General features: G+C 39.7%; 1 protein-coding gene across 3 annotated transcripts in view; it reads right to left on the bottom strand.

Moving 5' to 3' along the window:
- Window positions 1-19,231, bottom strand: part of scaper (S-phase cyclin A-associated protein in the ER) — a 58,109-nt gene that overhangs the window by 18,040 nt on the left and 20,838 nt on the right. For all 3 annotated transcript variants that reach the window (XM_041039027.1, XM_041039029.1, XM_041039028.1), the window contains 3 exons: window positions 14,579-14,644; window positions 13,719-13,845; window positions 6,598-6,713 (listed from right to left, as the gene is read on the bottom strand). In XM_041039027.1, coding sequence (XP_040894961.1) covers window positions 6,598-6,713; window positions 13,719-13,845; window positions 14,579-14,644 — 309 coding nt within the window. The remainder of the gene's footprint in view (window positions 1-6,597; window positions 6,714-13,718; window positions 13,846-14,578; window positions 14,645-19,231) is intronic.

The raw sequence follows: 19,231 nt of genomic DNA, 5'->3' as shown, positions 1-19,231 counted from the left end.
GACCACTGCATTCAGAACAGCTTCAATCCTTCTTGGAAGGCTGCCACGCGAGTCCTAAACTGTGTGTAATGGGATATTTAATCGTTGCTTCAAAAAGGAATGAAGAAGAACTTTGAACTGTGAACTTCTCGTAAAGATTTAGAGAAGTTTTAGATCAACGGACTGGAGAGGCCATGCAAAGTTTCTGCCTTTATCTTAGAGTTCATGAAACCACTATTGGATTTGTTATAATAGGTACATTACCATGTGAAAATATGTGGTTAAGAGGACACAAAAGTTGCAACTTGTCAGGGTGTCCTGGTAGCCTAGAGGTTAAGATGTAAATCATGTGGTCACAATGAGATCGACTTTATTCCAGTAGACGACCTCTGTTGTCATTCCTCTCACACATGCCATTAGATATCAACTACCATGTATAGTTAGTGGCCTCTTTCTGTTTTCTCCTATTGAAGACCACAAAAACAGTAAAGAAAAACTCAATGTTTTTGTTGCGCTGTCATATCATTTTGTCTGTTGTGCTTGGATACAGGCAGCTTCCACATGGCAGCTTCACCATAAACACCAACTCTGTCAAACTTAGAATGAAATTGTGTGAAACTTAAGTTCATTTGAATCTGTTATAAATTTTGTTTTGGAAGTTTTGCAAGAGTAGGCAACTTTTAACTGTCAGCCTATCTATGTTGGAATCTTCTGACCCTCGCTTAACTTTTCAAATACAGTCTATGTTTGACATATGGTGTAATTATTTTGGAGACTGTTCCACTTGTCACATAAAATTTAGATATATTCAAGTTCAGGTATAATGCAGTCTGCGTTTATGTTTTTTTTTTTTTCCATTACTTGCCTGTTGCAAAATAGCGTTACTTATTTTGTTTCTGCTATTTGGAATTTGAAACCCAGAGTACAATGAATACATGCAGAGATACATATTTTCCCTTCAATTAACACATAAAAGTATAAACAGGGTAATGTAAAAGTTTTCAATTCTAACCCTAACCCTGACAAGCATATTCTAATTAAAAACACTTTACTCCTGGCAGGACAGATCTTGCCCTCTGGCTTCACAATCGACTCACTCAACTGCTCATGTAATGAGCATGCAATTGCTTTGTAACACAGCTAATCAGACTTGTCTTTGGTCATCTCTGAACAAATAAGGAGCCTGTCAAAGACATGTTTGAGTTATGCCCTTACACCAGCTCGTACAATGAACCATCACAGTGATCTGTCTTTGGTTTCCTCCCACCTAATTGAGCTTGATGAGCATGACACCTGATAGTCCTCCCTCGCTGGGAATCTCACTATCTCAATACCCCTCAGTGACAGCTCTAGTCAAAGATTTTGTGGAACAATTTGGTGAAGTGCCACGCCAGCCTGTCTCATGTTGCACAAAAACTTTTCAGGGACTGAAGTGTCCAACTCTGTCTAAGCAGGCAACATTCCTCAACCCACACCATTATGGGGTTATCATTATATTCCACAGACTGTGCTTGTTCGCATGTTCCCAAAAGTGACCACAGTCACTATCTCCACCCACCTAGTCCATTGTCACTTTTAGAACAATGTTGCTTTGAAAAGAGAAGCAATAAACTAGTGTCACAAGTTTTAACTGATGCACTTACCAGTGGGAGCTAACGCTAATTTAAAAAAAAAAAAAAAAGGGGAAATTGAGAAAGAAAGTAAGAAGCAAATAATGAGCGATGTAATCTGCACACCTACACTAAACAGCTTAACCTCACACAACAAGGGAATACCATTTTACCTGTAAAGCTATTCAGATCCATAGAGAAATGAGGCCAAGAGGTAGAAGGATAGAGCACACCTGATCCTGTCTCGCCGCCCCGCAGCCCTCTGGGTCTCTGCCTGGGTGGCCAACAGGCCTACACATGATAAGGTAGAGGTTTGGGGTGGGGTTGGAGTTGGAGTGCAACTGACCTCTACATTTAAACTTCTTTCACTAAAATATTACTAAATTTTAGGTAAAGACTGATAAACAAGAAAAAAAAAGGAAAAAAAAAGACAAAATGAAAAAGGTTTGTCCACAATATGGCTAATACAAAATCCGGACATCACTGCCTAAAGTATAAATAAAGAGTAACAACCATATACAAGGTTTTCCCATCAGAGAGATACAGGGGTTATGGATTTTGTCTATCTTTCAACATAAAACCATTTATTATAGTAAACAGCTCTCAATTCAGTTGACACCAGGACAACAAATATGTAAAAAGGGTCTTTATGCTTTTTGTCACTGCCTTGAGTTATCAGCCCTGAGATCTGTGCTCCTCAACCTGAGTCTCACATTTCTCGCCCTCTCTGTGCGTTTCCTATGTGCTCAGTCAAGCCTGACTGGAGCAACGCTGCAGAAATCTGACCAACTTCCAGATCAGGTTGAGTCCCTGCCTCTTAAACAGGGTAAATTTGTGTTCAGGAGAGGAAAAAGAATCCTAAGCCAAAATAAAAGGTGAGGAGCAAATCCATTTCCTTGTGCAGTCAAACAATTCCTTCATTCACTGCTATCTAAATGACATTTAATTTGATTCTGCTGTTGATCTCTCTGATACCCTGAGTGCTTCCAAGACATCTACTCTGGCTGTCGTGCCACACTGGCCAGGTATGAAGGGAAAGAAATCTGATGAGCCGTCACACAGCATCATGCACAGGAGCATGAGTGCGTGCACTTAAACACACACACACACACACACACACACACACACACACACACACACACACACACACACACACACACACACACACACACACACACACACACACACACACACACACACACACACACACCTTCAAATGGTGGAAAACATCCTGAAATAAAACCACAGGTAGCAGGTCTGATTTCACAGGATACACCAGGTCATGTGAGACAGAGGTGGAAATACAAATTGGGTTAACACGCAATGTTCAAGGACTGCTAAACCTTTCTCTGGAGATCACCTGTTTAACTTAGCTTTATAGTTCTGCTTGTCTTTTTAAAGCAATGGAGATTGTCGACAGATGTCCAGAACATTATCATACCCATTTTTGAAATAGATTTTTGCAACCCAAATATCATTGGCAAGAGCCTCTGCTATTTGTTTTTAAATACTATGTACAGGCAGATGGAGCCTTGTGCTGAGACCATTCACAAGGGGTACACAAGTCTATCTTCCTCTCTTCTCTCCAGTGACCTCTATTGGAAGACAGAAGTCACAAAAAAAGAAAGATTCTCATCATCTTTGACACTGGCTTTGAGCTGAAAGAAAAAAATGATTCTTTAACCCTTCTTTTAAATATTGAAACCCAAACTGTTGTGCTCTTTATTATATTGTCTTTAAGCATTACACAGTTTGGGGCAAAGCAGCTTATAATACATAATACCAGTGTACTACTAGTACACATGCTGGTATATTTAATGGATATATTAGTCAAATTCATTAAAATAACTGAGCTGATTAACTGGGAAAAATGTTTTAATTAGGTATTTAAGTAATCCTTCTTTTTTAAAAATTCCAAAAATTGTTTTGTTCAAGTGTCACTGATTTACAGAGCAAAATAATGAACATAATGTAAATCAAATTCATTAATAAAATAAATGCATAGCAAATTAATTCTGTTCCTGCAAAGACTACAGGTAACATCTGGGATTTTATTGTGCGTTTTGAGATATCATCTCTCCAGCTGAAGTTAATGACAGTGGCTGTATAGATCTAGACATTCCAGTGACCACAGGGTTACACCAGGACATTAGCGGAGCCTCGTAGAGGAATTAGCTCATTAATGTAATGGTAACAAGATGGAATCAGCCTCCCTGGGGAGAGATATGGCAGGAGCATCTCCGCAGCTGCCTTTTTTTGTAAATCACTCCGCTTATCTGGTAGGAGGAGGTGATCAATACGGCAGCATCACTGTAAACAGATAATGTAGCGCACTCTGGGGCTAGCGTCTGTATAGCAGCCCATTAGGCCACACAGCCATCCAGATGACGGATAGTGATAAGTAGACAGCCGGACTGCGTCCTTGTGTTGCATCTCGTCACCAGCTACAGACTACATTGACCTGACTGTGCTACATCACAAGGTGTAAGTGTGACCTCTCTTGTATTTTACATAGTTTACAAAACAGAAAAAAAAGCCGGTGAGATTTGTTTGAGTAAAATTTTGACTGTTCAAATTTGCACGCTTCATAAAAATAAACAGCCTTTTGTTTGCGTACACAGCTGCAGCCTACACAGTTGTTAATTTAAAAACTACTTGAATTTATCAAGGTACATTCTACTAGCTACAGAACAAGCTGTTTCAAGCTACACTGCAAAACATATTGTACACAGTATATATTCACAAGATGAAAGACTCTATGGGCCTGGGTTGTTGTGATGTTCATGAGGGGCTTATCTCCTGTTCAGTTCTCAGTTCTCAGCTGGCAAAGCTCCCAAGGGTCCAGTAGCATTAACAGCACAGGACAAACTAAAATGCAAGCTGGCGAACTGAGGTATCAAGCTCAATTATAAACAAGCCGCTGAAATAAACTTTTAGGCCTTGGACAAACTGCATTGCGTCTGTGTCACTGTATTAATCTCCCGCTTGTGTAAAACCCCCTCTGTGGAGAAACCTGTTTAGCCATGCAAAAGGTTTAGTTATGAAAGAAGAGCTAATTCCAAACCATTCTTTTATAATTATTCCTAACTGACTCCAGAGTTGGATTGGACTAGTGTACAGAGGATAAAAACACATGAGCCTAATCTTCACCTCCTGTTCCATCAACACAGCATGTCAAGAACAGGTCTTAAAAGCCGAGGAGGTGCTGCATGCACTTAAGCTAACACAACGTCATGCACGGATGTTCAAACAAACTCTGCAAACAAACGCTACGTACAAGAACACAGTCTCTCCATTTAAGATAATAACATTTCTTCCAGTTCAAAAGTCTGCTTGAAATTCCCCCAGATTACAATGATTGAGGAAGAGTGAGTAAAAAAAAAAAATCAATAAACATGTGATGTCCCTTAAAAGCCTTATAAATATAAGAAGCATTTGTCCATTAGCAGAGATTCAGAGACCAGTAAATGCTAATGAATGGGAGAGCAAGGCCATTCAAGTCCATTACAGAGTCCCACTAGTGAGTACGGCAGCCTCTTTGAGGTTATCTACAGGCAGGCCATGCAAACGTCAGACCCACAACTCAAAAATACTCTGCACTCTAAATGATAGATGGAACACGTGCTTTTTGCGTTTCCAGAGAAAAGAATGAACACAAATTGATTACAGAAGTGGACATGCTTTCCATTTCTAGAAGGGCAGCGCTGTTACTCATTAATACATTTTGAGAGTATTTATTGAGATGAAGCAACTATAAACAAGGACTCACTTTATGCAATTCCATAAACAATTACAAATCGGGAATAAAGAAGTGTGTTGTCAGTGAGGTCAGAAAAAGGATACCGTCAGAGAGAAGTCACTGGGAAGACAGAGTGTAACAGCTGTGTGTGGCCTTGTGACTATACAGCTGAGTCCACATTAAACAGTATGGATCGCTGAGAAGTGTCTCTGTCATTCAGATATTGTGAGCACAATCGGAAATGCAAGAGATAAAATTGTTAATATTATTTCTGTTCTTCCAACACTGTGGCTCACATTTATACCCAAAGAATAAGCAAACTGAGAATTTGAGGGAAATGATTTTTAGTTATTACCTTTTTGCAAGTGATTAAGGCACAACACAGGTAATATTACGCCTTAATCCATTTCTGTTTTTTTTTTTATATATATATTTTTGTTGCTGTCATGTGAAAACCATGTACATCTCCAAACACCAATTTTTCATGAGCTAAGCAAAGAGCTAATTTTCTTTGCGAAAATCCATTTTTAATCCAGTGGATCAATTTTTAGTTTAATAAGAATAATAACACTATATATTTTTCAATAACAATTAATCCTTCAGTTGATCTGAAAAATTAAAACCCTAACCCAAATTCAGTGATATACGGCTGTCACTAAGCAGAGCGATCAAACATAAACATAAATTTAAAGCACTGGGGCAACATATACCAAGTAAGCCAGTCCAAATGAGTTTTCATTAGATAAACACCACGGACATAAAATGTGATGTAACTATTCCTTGAGCTGGTAACACAAAGAGAATGTGTATTTCCAGTGAAGTCATCATGCAGGTTCTGCTTTTCAAAGATCATTCAAAAAGGCAGGCCCACAGGGAATTTTTGTCATTGCAGGAAAAAAAAATAAAATAAAATCACTCCACACCTGTTCCAGTGCTGACAATGAACCTAAATTTAGTCTTACACCGACTCAACAAGATCTCACTCACCCATGGCTAACATCAGCACTGGTCATAACATCAACAACATAAAGTGGTCAGCATTTCCAAAATCAAATTGTACCAATCATAAGCTAAAGAGACAGCTCACCCTGCTGGCTTGAAACAGAAACTTGATTAAAAGTAAGGATAATAAACTAAATAGCAACTGACTTTTTGTGTTGTGCATTAAATCACAGAGAAACACCCAAACGCGCCATCTGTTTTAATGCATTTACATGTGTCATTATATAAATTAATATGTAGATATTTCAATTTGGTGACAGTACTCACTTGAGAGGAATACGAGGAACTGCAGTGGGTGTGGAAGCAGCAGTGATGACATGCAGAATTTGTTCCAGAGCCGACAGGCCGCCGCCCACTTGGAAGGCAACTTGGTCTGCATTGTTCTGTTGAGGCAAGGACAGACAGCGAAACAGAGGTACAGTCAGGGGACAACGAGCCACCGGCTGGACAGGGGATTACATGGCTCTCACCAGGGAGGGAACCTCTCTTTCTCCTACTGTGGCAAGGGATTGAAATCTGAAACAAAATGATCCCCAAAGTATTCCTGTTTAATCTCAAAAGTGCACAACCCGACTCCGCCCCCAAACAGTCAAGTTTCAGAGGAAGGCAAATGCTCTGCAGGCTCCAGTTAGCACCAGGGTGGTCTCAACGGACCACAGAGTAAGTGAAACTGAGAAAATGCCACTTGGCTGAACAAAGAACAAAACAATTAGAGAAATGTAGAAGTGAGAAAATCAGTCTAATAGGAGAGGATACAAAGAACATTATACTCCTATCATAATCAAACCAAAACTGATAATGCATTAGGTCTTCTAAGATAAGAAACATTCTGCACTTTCATTACTTCACCTGTTGTGTCAGCATTTACAGGGATTAAACAGCCACGTAATCCTGTTCAGAGATTTTTCCTCAACCTTTAACACTATCCAGCCTTACATGCTTGCAGACGAGCTCATCTCGCACTTCTAGTTACTTTAGATGTGAGAGTTTTTCACTTACGGCAAACTTTTCTCACAAGCTGATTTCAATGTGTTTAAGTGGTGCTTTGCCTCCACTGGCTTTGTTAAAATTATGTTTTCTTTCCACTTTCTTGTTCATTTTATTTTAGACTTAATTTCTTAGTATAGACAGTATGTTGGGCAAAAAGTTGTGATATTTACAAACAAGGGGGCAAATTTGTTTTGCATTTACTTTATTACTCTTGCATGAATAAACTTTTGTCTGTCTTTTGTCTGTTTTTATGAACTGATGACTAACACTCGTACCATCTTAGGCTGACACACATTACAAACTGCCTGTTCCTCCAGTCAGTTAGGACTTAAATATTGTTGTAATAAACAAAAATACATCTAGTTAGAAGTAATCCTATGGGCGAGAAAACTGGTTAAAACAACTTAATTTGATACCACTGATTATAATCCTTTTTTAAAATAACTTTCTGAACTTGATAAGGAAACCTTCATTTTTTTCTCATTTTAAGTGCAATATAAAAAGCATAATATAAATAAACAAATTTAGTTGAAGAAAAATACACCATTCCAGTGCATCAGATTTATGAATACGTGTAAATAGTTAGGTCCTGCCCTCCTGTGATGATAGAGTAATTGGCAGTAGGTCAGATGCTGTTGCTACAGTGTCTTATAAATCAACAAGTACAAAGCCAGGAGCAAGCACTGACTATCAAACATGTTTGTGCCTGGGTCGAACGGGGGGAAAGGAGCTGGAGGCAAGCTGCTGATGGAGGGCCTTCTTCACACAACTGTAGAGGGCTGTGCTACAGTGCAGGTCACTCCTCCACCTAAAGAGGTTCGAGGCTCCTCACTGCTGTGACAGCACAAAAATCCAGCCACTTCACAGTGCTTTTGTTCCGCAGATGGGAAGTTGCCAACAAGCCTGAACACATTGAGAGAGAAGCGCTTTACCAAATTACAGATAAGCTCTTCATCTGTCATTCATGCTCGCTGCTGAGGTAACTGCTCCTCAATTCCGGTGTTAGACACACACAAACACACAAGACGCACTGAACGATCACTTTGGGTTGGGGACAAAACCATTTACAAACACGCCACAAACACCATGTATCTTCAACATAATGAAAAATGTCTCAGACAGTCTCAAGAGTTGAGGCAGTCTTTCTAAAAAGACCTCATTATGACTTCCTTTCTATAAGTTGCCAGCAGTTTCCATGCTTTATCAATTGGGTCTCAGTCACTGAGCTTGGCTTAACCCTTCTCTTAACCCTCCCATCAACACACCTACCTAAAAGCTTCTAGGCTAAATGGAAAAAAAAGACAACTCTTTCATAGCAGCTTATCAAATGGTATTAAAGGGGGTAAACTGGGACCTGCCCAGTCCTGGCTGTCTCCTGAGAAAACCAGACAAGAGTTGCTTGGCTAGTCAGTGCCTTTTCTGCACTGCTGACAGATTTATCTGTTGTGATGATAGAACAATAACGGTGAAGAGGATTAAGTTCAAAGTACCTGACATACTATCTTTAGGTGGTCTCTGCATGCAATGGACTACAGAAAACAGAAAGGCACACCAAAGTATTACTGTGAGGACACACGTTTCGCCAAAATCATAATGCTAAAAATAAAGGCTTGTTTTGTATGTTAACAGCTCAGTGATTTGCGAATGTTAATCCTTGTTCTGTGCGACACAGCTGACTTTCTAAGCAAATGGAAAAAGCATCTGGTGATGATATATCCTTTCTACAAATTGTAACCATGCAGGGCAACAGAAATCATGTTTGTATGTAATTACAGTGACAGTGTATATATACACAGTAAGCTGAATTTGCATACAAACTTAATAGGATGAAAATTATGTTTTTGTTTCTATAAGATCAGCAAGGATTCACAAATTACATTCCTGAGAGACAGTTACAATAAAGATCCTCCACCCAGTGTTCTTAAAGGGATACTCCGACACTTTGGGAACATGGGCGCTGGTTTGCAGTCTAACCCAAAGTTATACAAGATATGGTATAAAAGAAATACAGCTTGGGTGTTCTTAAAGAGGACGTATTTTCAGCCACGTTAGCAATATAGTTCAAAGAATGACAATGTTGGTCAGTTTGTTGGTCTCCTGGTCCACCACTTTGCCCCAGACTGAAATATCTCACCAACCATTGGACGGATTGCCATGAAATTTTGTATAGATGTTCATGTTCCCCAGATGATGACTCCAACTGACTTGGGCAGTCCCCCTGACCTTCTTTCCACTTAGAGTGACATTTCTGGTTCTGAGTGAAAAGTCTTCACAACTAACAAATGGACTGCCAAGAGCTTTGGGTGACATTCATGTCCTCCTCAGGATAAACTGTAGTAACTTTGACATTCTCCTAACTTTTCAACACCATAAATCTCAACATCAGCATATTACCATTGTCACTGTGTGCATGTTAGCCTACTTACAATGGCTCAAAGTATCACTGAGCCCAAGTCCAGACTCACAGTGACACCAGCATGGCTGTGGACTCTCAGTCTTGTTTCACTTTCAAAGGGTCACTGCACACATTTTACATGTCAAAGTCAATTTACCGGTCACATGGAATACTACTTAGCCTGTGAAAACAAGTGTAAAATGTCTTCTGTGGTTTAAGTGCCAGACCGTCACTATCTCAGCACTGAAAGAACAGAGATGAAATTCATATTGTGGCTTTAGGTAAGACAACAAACAATCATACTTCCCAAAATGCAGGCGAGTTCCCAGCAGAAGCTAAAACAAAACACAATAACAGGATGAACAACTAATTTTCCCTCAAAAAGAAAAAGGGGGGGTAGGGGGGTAGTATAGGGTCTGGGCCAAGGGCCGGGCATTAAGACACAAGTGAGACGGATGGCTCCTGAATTATACAACAGGGGGAATCTTATCCAATTATTGTCCAGGGTGACCATTGTTGCCCCAGCTGATGGGAAGGCTGAAGCAGCTGGTAGTTCCTGCGACAGTGTCCGCAGACCAGAAGACCAGCCAGATTGCACTTTGTAGTCTCCTCCCACCAGACACTTTAATTAAAGCAGAGAGGAGGGCACAGCCTCAGTCGTCCTGCCCCACTAACAGATGGGCAACAACGGGCAGAGTTCATTAAGGATTAAGGCTTCAATCTTGATCTGCACCTTCAAGTCATGAGTTCACTCCTGTACAACTAAAACCCAATGAAAGAGACGGGTATGACAGATGACCCTCTCCTCACATGAATTTCATCATTATCCAGTCTTAAAGGAAAGCCTGAAAATGGTAAACAAAGCTCTGTGGGCCGAATCGACTGTAAACCACAACAAGGCCGCTGGAGTAAACATTTTAAGGTCGTGTATAAACTTGTGTGTTTACAAGACATAATAGCATATGATTTAGCACGTTGTGTGAGTGCAGGGCGGACATGGAAATGGATAATTCTACAAACTCTGTTTATTCTATAAAATGAACCAAGATTAATCAAAGGCAAGTGTGGCGCAAAATCAAGCCTGCCACAGAAACCACAGACAGCCTCTGGTTGTAAACTAATACACCAAGAAGCATAGAACCATTTCATTCCCTATTGGTCTCGTGGTGAGGAAACAAAAATGAGACTGTTTGGGAGAAAATGACAGCCCAGAATGAGAAAACATAATAACACTGGAGTTAAAACTAATAGACAGTTTTCTTTTTCCATTAATGCATCAGTAATTTTTTTCAATTAATCATCTGATTATCAAGCAACCCAGTGACAGCGTCCAAGATAACGATGTACAGGTCTGATATAAAAATTATTCAAAGTTGTTTAGTCTAACATGAAATGTAATTACGTTAGGGATGAATGTAACAATAATTTTATTAACTGAATATTATTTTTTGATTGTAATCTCATCTAAAAATGTCCAGCATAATGACAAAAGCCTGTTACAAAGGCTAAAGGAATGTCCTCATACTGCTACTCTGACCAACGATTCAAAATATGTAATTTTTATAACATGAAACAAATTATAATACGTTTAAAAGGATGTAAATCTATATACATGAGAGGCTAATTAAGCTATGGTCAAGCTACATTTTAGAAATTATTAAAACTAAAACAAAACTACAAGAATTCACCCATTTATTCACACATTGATGTCTCTCTGTCTGACAAGGTATTGTAACAGGTATTTGAGAGGAAAGAGAGAGTGCAGAAAAAGAAACACGATACCATTATTCTGAAAATTTGAAGAAAAATGTTATGGTTGATATAGTTGAACAAAGCAGGACTCAAAATTTAATGAAGATATGGAAGAATATTTTGCTCAGGAAGATGGACAATTTCAAAACTGAACTTTTGTTGTCTTTGACAAAGTTCTGACACTGCTGATCTGGGCTGTATCTGTCAGTCTGCTAGAGGCCCAAACAAGAAACCCTGTCATCCTGCCACTCTGCCCTTCACCTTCCCCCATGTCCCCCAGATACATTTCCCACCAGTCCCACTGGTTGGCCCAACCAGGCACCGACAGCTGGCAAATGAAAATGTAAATACAGTCTGCAAGTCTTTGGTTCTCGGAGCACAATGTTCCTGACAGTTCCTTACCTGTCATGTTGCCCTTTACTAAACATGCTTTAATTGAAAGCAGTGGTAGACACTTTGGGCAATATATAAATACAAGTGCTTAATAATAAGGCAAGTGTGCAGCTGAAAGAAAAGAGCACATTGGGAAAATTGCTCTTCTCAATCAGCCAAAGTAAAGAAAAAATCTGGTTTGACACAAAATAAACCATTAGAGCCCACAGAGGGAGAAACACACTGAGGTCAGAGACTAGACGTAGGTTAGAAAGCAGGGGAAGGGTGAGGGGTGGGGAGGTGGGATCCCAAACACCAGTGCAGGAGGGGAGTGTCGGGTGTTGTCTAAGGAATTAGCAGAGAAAGTGGAGACTGAATCAGATATGGGGGAGAAAAACAAATCTTTAGGTGAGTCAATGACATGAGAGATGCTTGTTAGGTCAAATAATCTAAACGGTCCTGACTTGAAGTGACTCGGGGGCCAGACAGCCATGCTGACGGAGACTCTATTTATTTGACTTTGTCCGGGGATTAGAGAAGGAGGTGTTCTCCCGACTGCCTCAATGGCCAATCACATTGTTCCATTCAGCTTTGTGGTGGCTGGGGGGGGGGGGGGGGGGTTGGGTTCTGTAAGAAGCTGGTGAAGCACAACTTGACAAAGCAATTTAAAAATGTGCGCTTAAACTGAAGCAAAAGACAAAGCCAGCGCACCCAAAAAGAACCTTGATCTTCCTCTTTGCCCGCGACACCACTGTTGAACAGAGCACATCTCCTGTGGCCCAGTGACCTCTGACCTCCCACTGGGAATACGTGGAGCTAAGGGGAGGAGCCCTCATGTAGTGACAGCTTGTGAGCTACTCACATCACCAGTGGTCTCCTCCTCTCTTCTTACAGGATGCTGTGCCACCCACCTCAGCCACTTCTTTCTCTGCCTCTCTGGGGAAATTCAGTAATAGCCTCCCCAGCCACCACCCCCCCGTCACTGATGGGACACCGTAATCTCTCGATCCTCACACCCAGAGGCATGCACCGTGGGATGTTTTGATGGCTCAAACCACAACTTGGCAGGAAATTTATGCCTCATTACAGGAAGTGGGCTGTATATTCTCCTCATCATAAACACTATGGCAGGTGTTTTAATTCCTCCCCTCAGTCTCAAATTGATGTGAGTTTTACAGTAAAAAAAAAACAAAACAAAACATAATGCAACAAAACCTCGGGGACAGATGTTTCAAGTCAACTATAGTTATAAAGGTCTGCCATTATATCAGACAATTATATGTATTTATACAGCTGTATAGAAGTGCAACAAAAAAAAAGCTGAATTTCTGTTTAAAAAGTCTCTTCTCTTGCCTTTGTTCAATCAAGTCTTGTGCATCAATGGCATTTCATCTGGAAATCCAATTTACCATTGTCTAAACTAGTGACATCTGAGTCATACAAGCCACATACACACCAGACAATGCTTGCTCTCGTGCTAGGAAGCTCCTCTATTGGTACCATGTGGACAATGAAAACACAGTTAATCTGGTCTTCATTAGCCAATAACCAAAGGCAAGTTGGTTTGGAGTAAGTGATACTCTACATTGGGAGGGTGAGACAGAGGGAGCCACAGCCAAACACAACTCATCACTGAAGAGACATGCCAGAGTGCTGGCACGACCTGCGCACTGCTTAGTCGACAGCAAAGCAACAAAGCAGGACACTAAAACTAGCAGATTATGCAAAAGGATCTAAGGTGGTAACAGGAAAATTTGAGCCATTGTATTAGACGTGTCCATTAAAGAAAAGTAAAGGTATAGGTGTATAAAAACAAAAAGGTAAATATAACTCTGTCACATTTTCTCCTCGGTCTATGAGATCTATTTTTTTGTTTTACCTGTTTCTCTAAGATGCGAGAGATCTCTCCCAGAGTTCTGTCCAGGCCAGACACTTTGTTGTTGGCCCACTGGCCGCTGTCTTGGCCCTGCAGCTGCTTTAACAGGTCCTTCACCAGGCGCTGCAACCTAAACATACAGGAGTAAATTGTTATTGTATATCTGTTTACAAATACCGGTTGACAATCTATGTTTCCATGTTGCCTCAGGCTACTTTTATCCACCACAGTAGAGCTGAAACTATTAGTCAACTGGTTGTTTGACAGAAAATTTAATTATTTTGTTTTTTATTTTGTTCTCTGTGATAGTAAACTTAGTATCTTTGAGTTTTGGACTCTAGGCCTGACAAACAGAACAGAGTTGAACTGTATTTGATTAGTGGATCAACAAAATACATAGTGATTTTGATGATCAATTTATAGTTGAAGTCCTTTTAAAGCAAATTGAAAAGTCAATGGTTTATGCCTCTAAATGTGAACATTTGACATTTTTCTACGATAATAAATCAAATATCTTTGGGTTCTGGACTGTTGGTCACACAAAACAATGTAAAAATGTCACCTTGGGGACAAAATTCTGGCATGAATCAATTAATCGTAATAACTGAATATATTAACTGCAGGCCTAAAACTGTGTACATCATCTTGCATTTTGGAAATTGTGAAATTGGCATTTTTACTGATTTTGTTATGTTAACAGCAGTTAAATCATTTAATGATTAAGCGATTAATCGAGAAAACAGGCAGAAGTTAAATCAACTGTGTATTTGTTAGTTGCTGCCCTACAGCTGCCCACAGCTTTTTAAATCATTAGAGTAAAACATTAAAAATAAAGAAAAACTTCTGAGAAGGAAAACACTTACTTGGCCTTGTATGGGGAGTCAGGGACCTGTGTCTTTGCCTCCATTGACGTCTCATATTCCTTTGCCCTGCAGAGGGAGAGGTAGGAAAAAGTCTTTGAATCCCAGAAAAAAAAGTGTTTGGCCTGTCAGTAAAGAACACAAGGGATGAAAGTCTGAGGAAGAAAAAATTCAAGCTGAGTCTGTTTATTTGGCCTGTCAGCCATTCACCAAGTAACTTGGCTTAAAATAATCAGACACTGGCTCTGTAGGGACGAATGTTTTGCCGCCATTGACTCATATCACCGAGACCTAATTCAACCTTTAAATCCTCCTGCCTTTGAGTCTTATTTAATCACGGAGGCTCAAGTTTTTTTCACTTCACTCATTGTCAAATAAACAGTTAATGGAGATTTCAAGCACCACAACCAGTGTTTTGAATGTGTGACCTCCAGAAAGGTCATGGTCATTAGGGGACTGGCATCTATGTGGCATTAGTCCAAGAGTCAGACTGTGAAATCCAAACTGTGTGTGTGCGTGCATGCGCATGCATGTGTGAAATTGTGGGGGGGATTCTGTCCGTCTAGCTGTCAATCAGGCATTCCCAGACATGATAAGTAACTATCGATCAGAGTAAGACAGAGAGTCTTCCAGTTACCCATCTCTACACTGATAGAATCAAACACTTCCTGGAAGATGACGGGAAAATTTGTCCGGGCAGACCGGGCCTGGACCAACCAAAGCCTGATCTTCAGTTCACAATCTCTTGCATGCAAGGGCAGTCATCTAACAGCAACTGATAACTCAACTCACAGCCAGACCAGGACAATGAGATACCAAAAACCTTCCAACTGCTCACCCTAACATTCAGAAAGATAGTAATGTTATCACTAATTTGTTGCTCCATGGTTTTATCTGTTTACTTACTATCTGTCTTGATGTAGCTGTTATAAAATATATGTTTTATACAATATATTTTAAAAAAATACAGCCTTGTCTTATCATATACAAATTAATACGAAGGTAAAATCTTATCAAGGAATCAAAAAGATCAGCCATATTGCTATCTGGGAAAAAAACTCTTACGGCATCAAATGTAAATGTCAATAGACCAAGCAACAATCACAGTATGCATTTATGCCCCTCTTCAGTATTAATTCTAAATATAATCATTTTCTGTATCCAATGAGAAGAATAAATAAGCAGCACAGACTTGCTTGCAGAGGGCCTGAACTGTTCACACCCTGTTTGCCATTCATGATATTACAATATTAATCTCTGACAGGTTTATACCTAACCAGGTTAAAAATGGGAGCAATTGCTGAGCAATTCATTATTGTCAGAAGCAGCCCGTGTGAAATGGACCTCGGGCAATAAATAACAGTGATCAGCAATAAGGGAGAAAGCACAAATCTACAGTGTAGGCCTATAAGCAGTTTATAACATGACAGATGGCAATTCTTTATGCACTTATTTCTTCAACAGACACACACTTTGCTCCAATTCTGTAAAAACACAGTCAAACCATGACTACAATGTTCACAACACAGACCTAGAAGGGGAAGTCAAGCATCATTTCAGTGGCAATGAAGAGGCGTAGAATCTACAGACAACTAAATTTATGCTAATACTTCAATCCATTTGGCTTGTATGTGCATTGTTAACTTTTTAAAATACACCATCCCACCCGTGGGACACTTTGGCCTTGGTAGCACTACTTTCGGTGTGTTCTGGTCTGTACAGTTTCGGTCCTTAGACAACCATGACAAATTATACATTGTTTGAAAGCTCCTGATTCTATCTGTGCAAAGCATTTTAGGATCCCTGTATCACTGCAACAGCTGCTGACACAGAGTTTGTTCAGACTTGTGGCTACAGTTCCAAAATGTTTTCCACATAAAAGGTACTACTACGAGCCTTATATTCCCATTTTTAAATAAAAAAAAAAAGCATAACAAAAAGTATCTTTTCTACTATGTTTGTCCAAGTTACAACTGTAATCAAAAGGCTTGAAGATCAGTAAAATTTTTTATTTTGGGTATGTTATTGTCAGGCTTGTGCACAAAAACTGGGATGTCTGTTAAAGAGTTATGAATGTATGTTCATTTACAAGCAGGACTTTTCTCCTTAACATAAAGACAGCAGACTGGGTAATATGAGTTAGAGTGCTGTGCTCACATACTGTGATGTATACTCCACACAGGAGTGTCTTTGTATACACACTGCTATCTGAGGTCCACATACATACACAACAACACACTGGCCACTCTGTTCCCTGCTGAGTGAACCGCAAGCTACAGGCTACAAGCAAGCAGCTAGCAGGAGAGCATAAGTGGAGACTTTGGTTTTCAAGTTCAGAATCCATCCTAACATTAACTGACAGGCTACTTACATTAACTTTTAAAAGAATATTCTCCTTTCCCAAAACACATATCATTAAAGAAGGTTAGCCAAGTCACAAAAAAAAAGAAAAACATGTGGCCTAAAATGTGTGTGCACTGCTTTATGACAGACCAGAGCTGTAAGTTGGCCTGGTGAAAAGTCTAGTGAGAACCACTCACGTTTTACGGACACCATACAGTGTTCCAATAAAACGGTTCATTTCCACCTGGTGGTGAAACGGGTCACCTTTATGTGTTTACTGGGGCTCTGGGTTATTTATGACCTCTGAAAGCCTGCTGCCTTTGAGTGCTAGTCGCAGCAGGGCTGCTCCAGGAGTGACGGTGAACAGAGACAGATCGTCTTGTCACTTTCTCAGCACCGCTGAGCCTCACAAAGCCAAAAACAGCAGCACTGAGAATAAAGGCACTGTGATAGGTGTTTCAGCCTGTAGCTACCCCTTATTCCTCTTTTGAATAAATACTTTCTCCCGGACAGCCTAATAAGAATTCTCTTTTAAGAAATAGCACTCATAGTCATATCCGCAGGTCAATCACGATAATAGGTTGGAGGCTCTATTAGGATCATTAAGTCTGCCTGCTCTCACGGAACGACACTGATAACAAAGGAAGCACTGTTCTCCACCATAGCCAGATTTCAACTGGTGAGAGAGACTCACTTAAAAGTGGTACAAAAGTCTGAAAGGTGTTCCAGTGAGTCAGGGCTGCTCACTAAATGTGTTCCTTTTACTGTTTTTTTTTTTTAACTGTTCTGCACAATGAATATCACAAAACAACAAAAATAATAAAACTGATTGTAGGTGACCAGGATTTAGCATTTTTGTAAATGATATATAGAAATAATGTAAAGATAATAATGAGGAATTTTTTTCACTAAGTCAGTGTTGTCAGGTTGTTTCATTATTATCATCCCAACCAAGATCCTGAAGATTAAACACCATACAAACATCTTTAAATTCAGAAAATACAGAGGTCCTCATTTAAATCTTTTTATAAATCTTTCAAATCAAATGGACTAGTACCTACTAGGAAGAAGAAACACTGTTCCTAGTGCTGATGAATACACTGATCCACAGTACAGTATACAGTATACAGTAGTATATTGTCCTGTGTGCCATGGAAAGAGTTACTAAATATTTTGAGAATTAAAAATGACATCACAGCTGTATTACATGGAGTACTTATGTTCAACTTTTAAGACCATGTTTATCAGGACACCTATCAAATCACAAAAGGTAAATGGGCTGGACTTAACTTGAACTTTTCAATTATAGGTAGGACACCACTTGCTGAACTAACAGCCCTGCACAGTTTGCTCGACTTCTTGAGCCACAGCTGCATCATCCAGTTGGTTTTACTGTGTGTATATTTTTAGGCTTTAAGTTCCTGCTTTCGTGTGTGTCAGTAATGTGTTTAGTTGGTTCCATGTTCATGCTCTAGTGCAAGAACTGACAACAAAATCTGTTAAAAAAAAAACAAAAAAACAAAACGAGCAGTGTTGTTTTCATATGGTTTCTGACCAATACCAATGCGTTTTTAAATTCACTTTCAGTTTTCAGAGAGGTACTGCCAGCACAAAATTTGCAAGCCCCCCCCCCAAAAAAAAAACCCTGAAAAAGCAGTATTAATGTTACAGGATTTAGCAATATGATTTATCACTTCTGGACGTTTGTTTAGGGTTTTTGCTCTTCATAGCTTGCTTGCCTCTTCTACAAAATATGCTTTCATTATTTACAGGCTGAGACATGTTAATGTTTATGTTAATGTTAGTGACTCTTCCATCCCTAATTGAGTTCGGTAAAAGTCATATCTTGCTTTATGAGACATTAATTATTTTTAATATGAAAGGTTCCTTTCTGTCTAGTGTACATCTCAGATGAAGATCATGTTTGAGGTGATATCTTCCCAATAATCTGCATCAATAACATCTTACAGTGAGTACTGTCAACATACTGTCTCCCCTCCCTCCTTCCCTGTTGTGACAGCCAGTAAAATTGATTGAGCTCAGGTCCAGGTTCTGACACACAGCAGCTCTACCTCCTATTTGTTGATTACTATTGATTTTCTTTGATACTTCATTTAAAAATCAATAACTCAGAAGAAGAAAAATAGGCATGGCTCATACATACTTTAACATACATCCTGTACTCCGAGGAAAGCTTCAGGTTTGGCAGTGCCATGGCAGCAATTTGGAGGAAAGCTCTTTACAGGTGAAAGCTGGAGCCCTACACATCGATTTGCAGTTTTGCTCCCCAATCACAGAAAGTGGTCATAAATT

This window comes from Toxotes jaculatrix, chromosome 5 (assembly GCF_017976425.1).
Source record: "Toxotes jaculatrix isolate fToxJac2 chromosome 5, fToxJac2.pri, whole genome shotgun sequence".
Lineage (NCBI taxonomy): Eukaryota > Metazoa > Chordata > Actinopteri > Toxotidae > Toxotes > Toxotes jaculatrix.
Note: the sequence above shows the minus strand (reverse complement) of the source record. Positions and strands in the feature narration are given on the sequence as shown.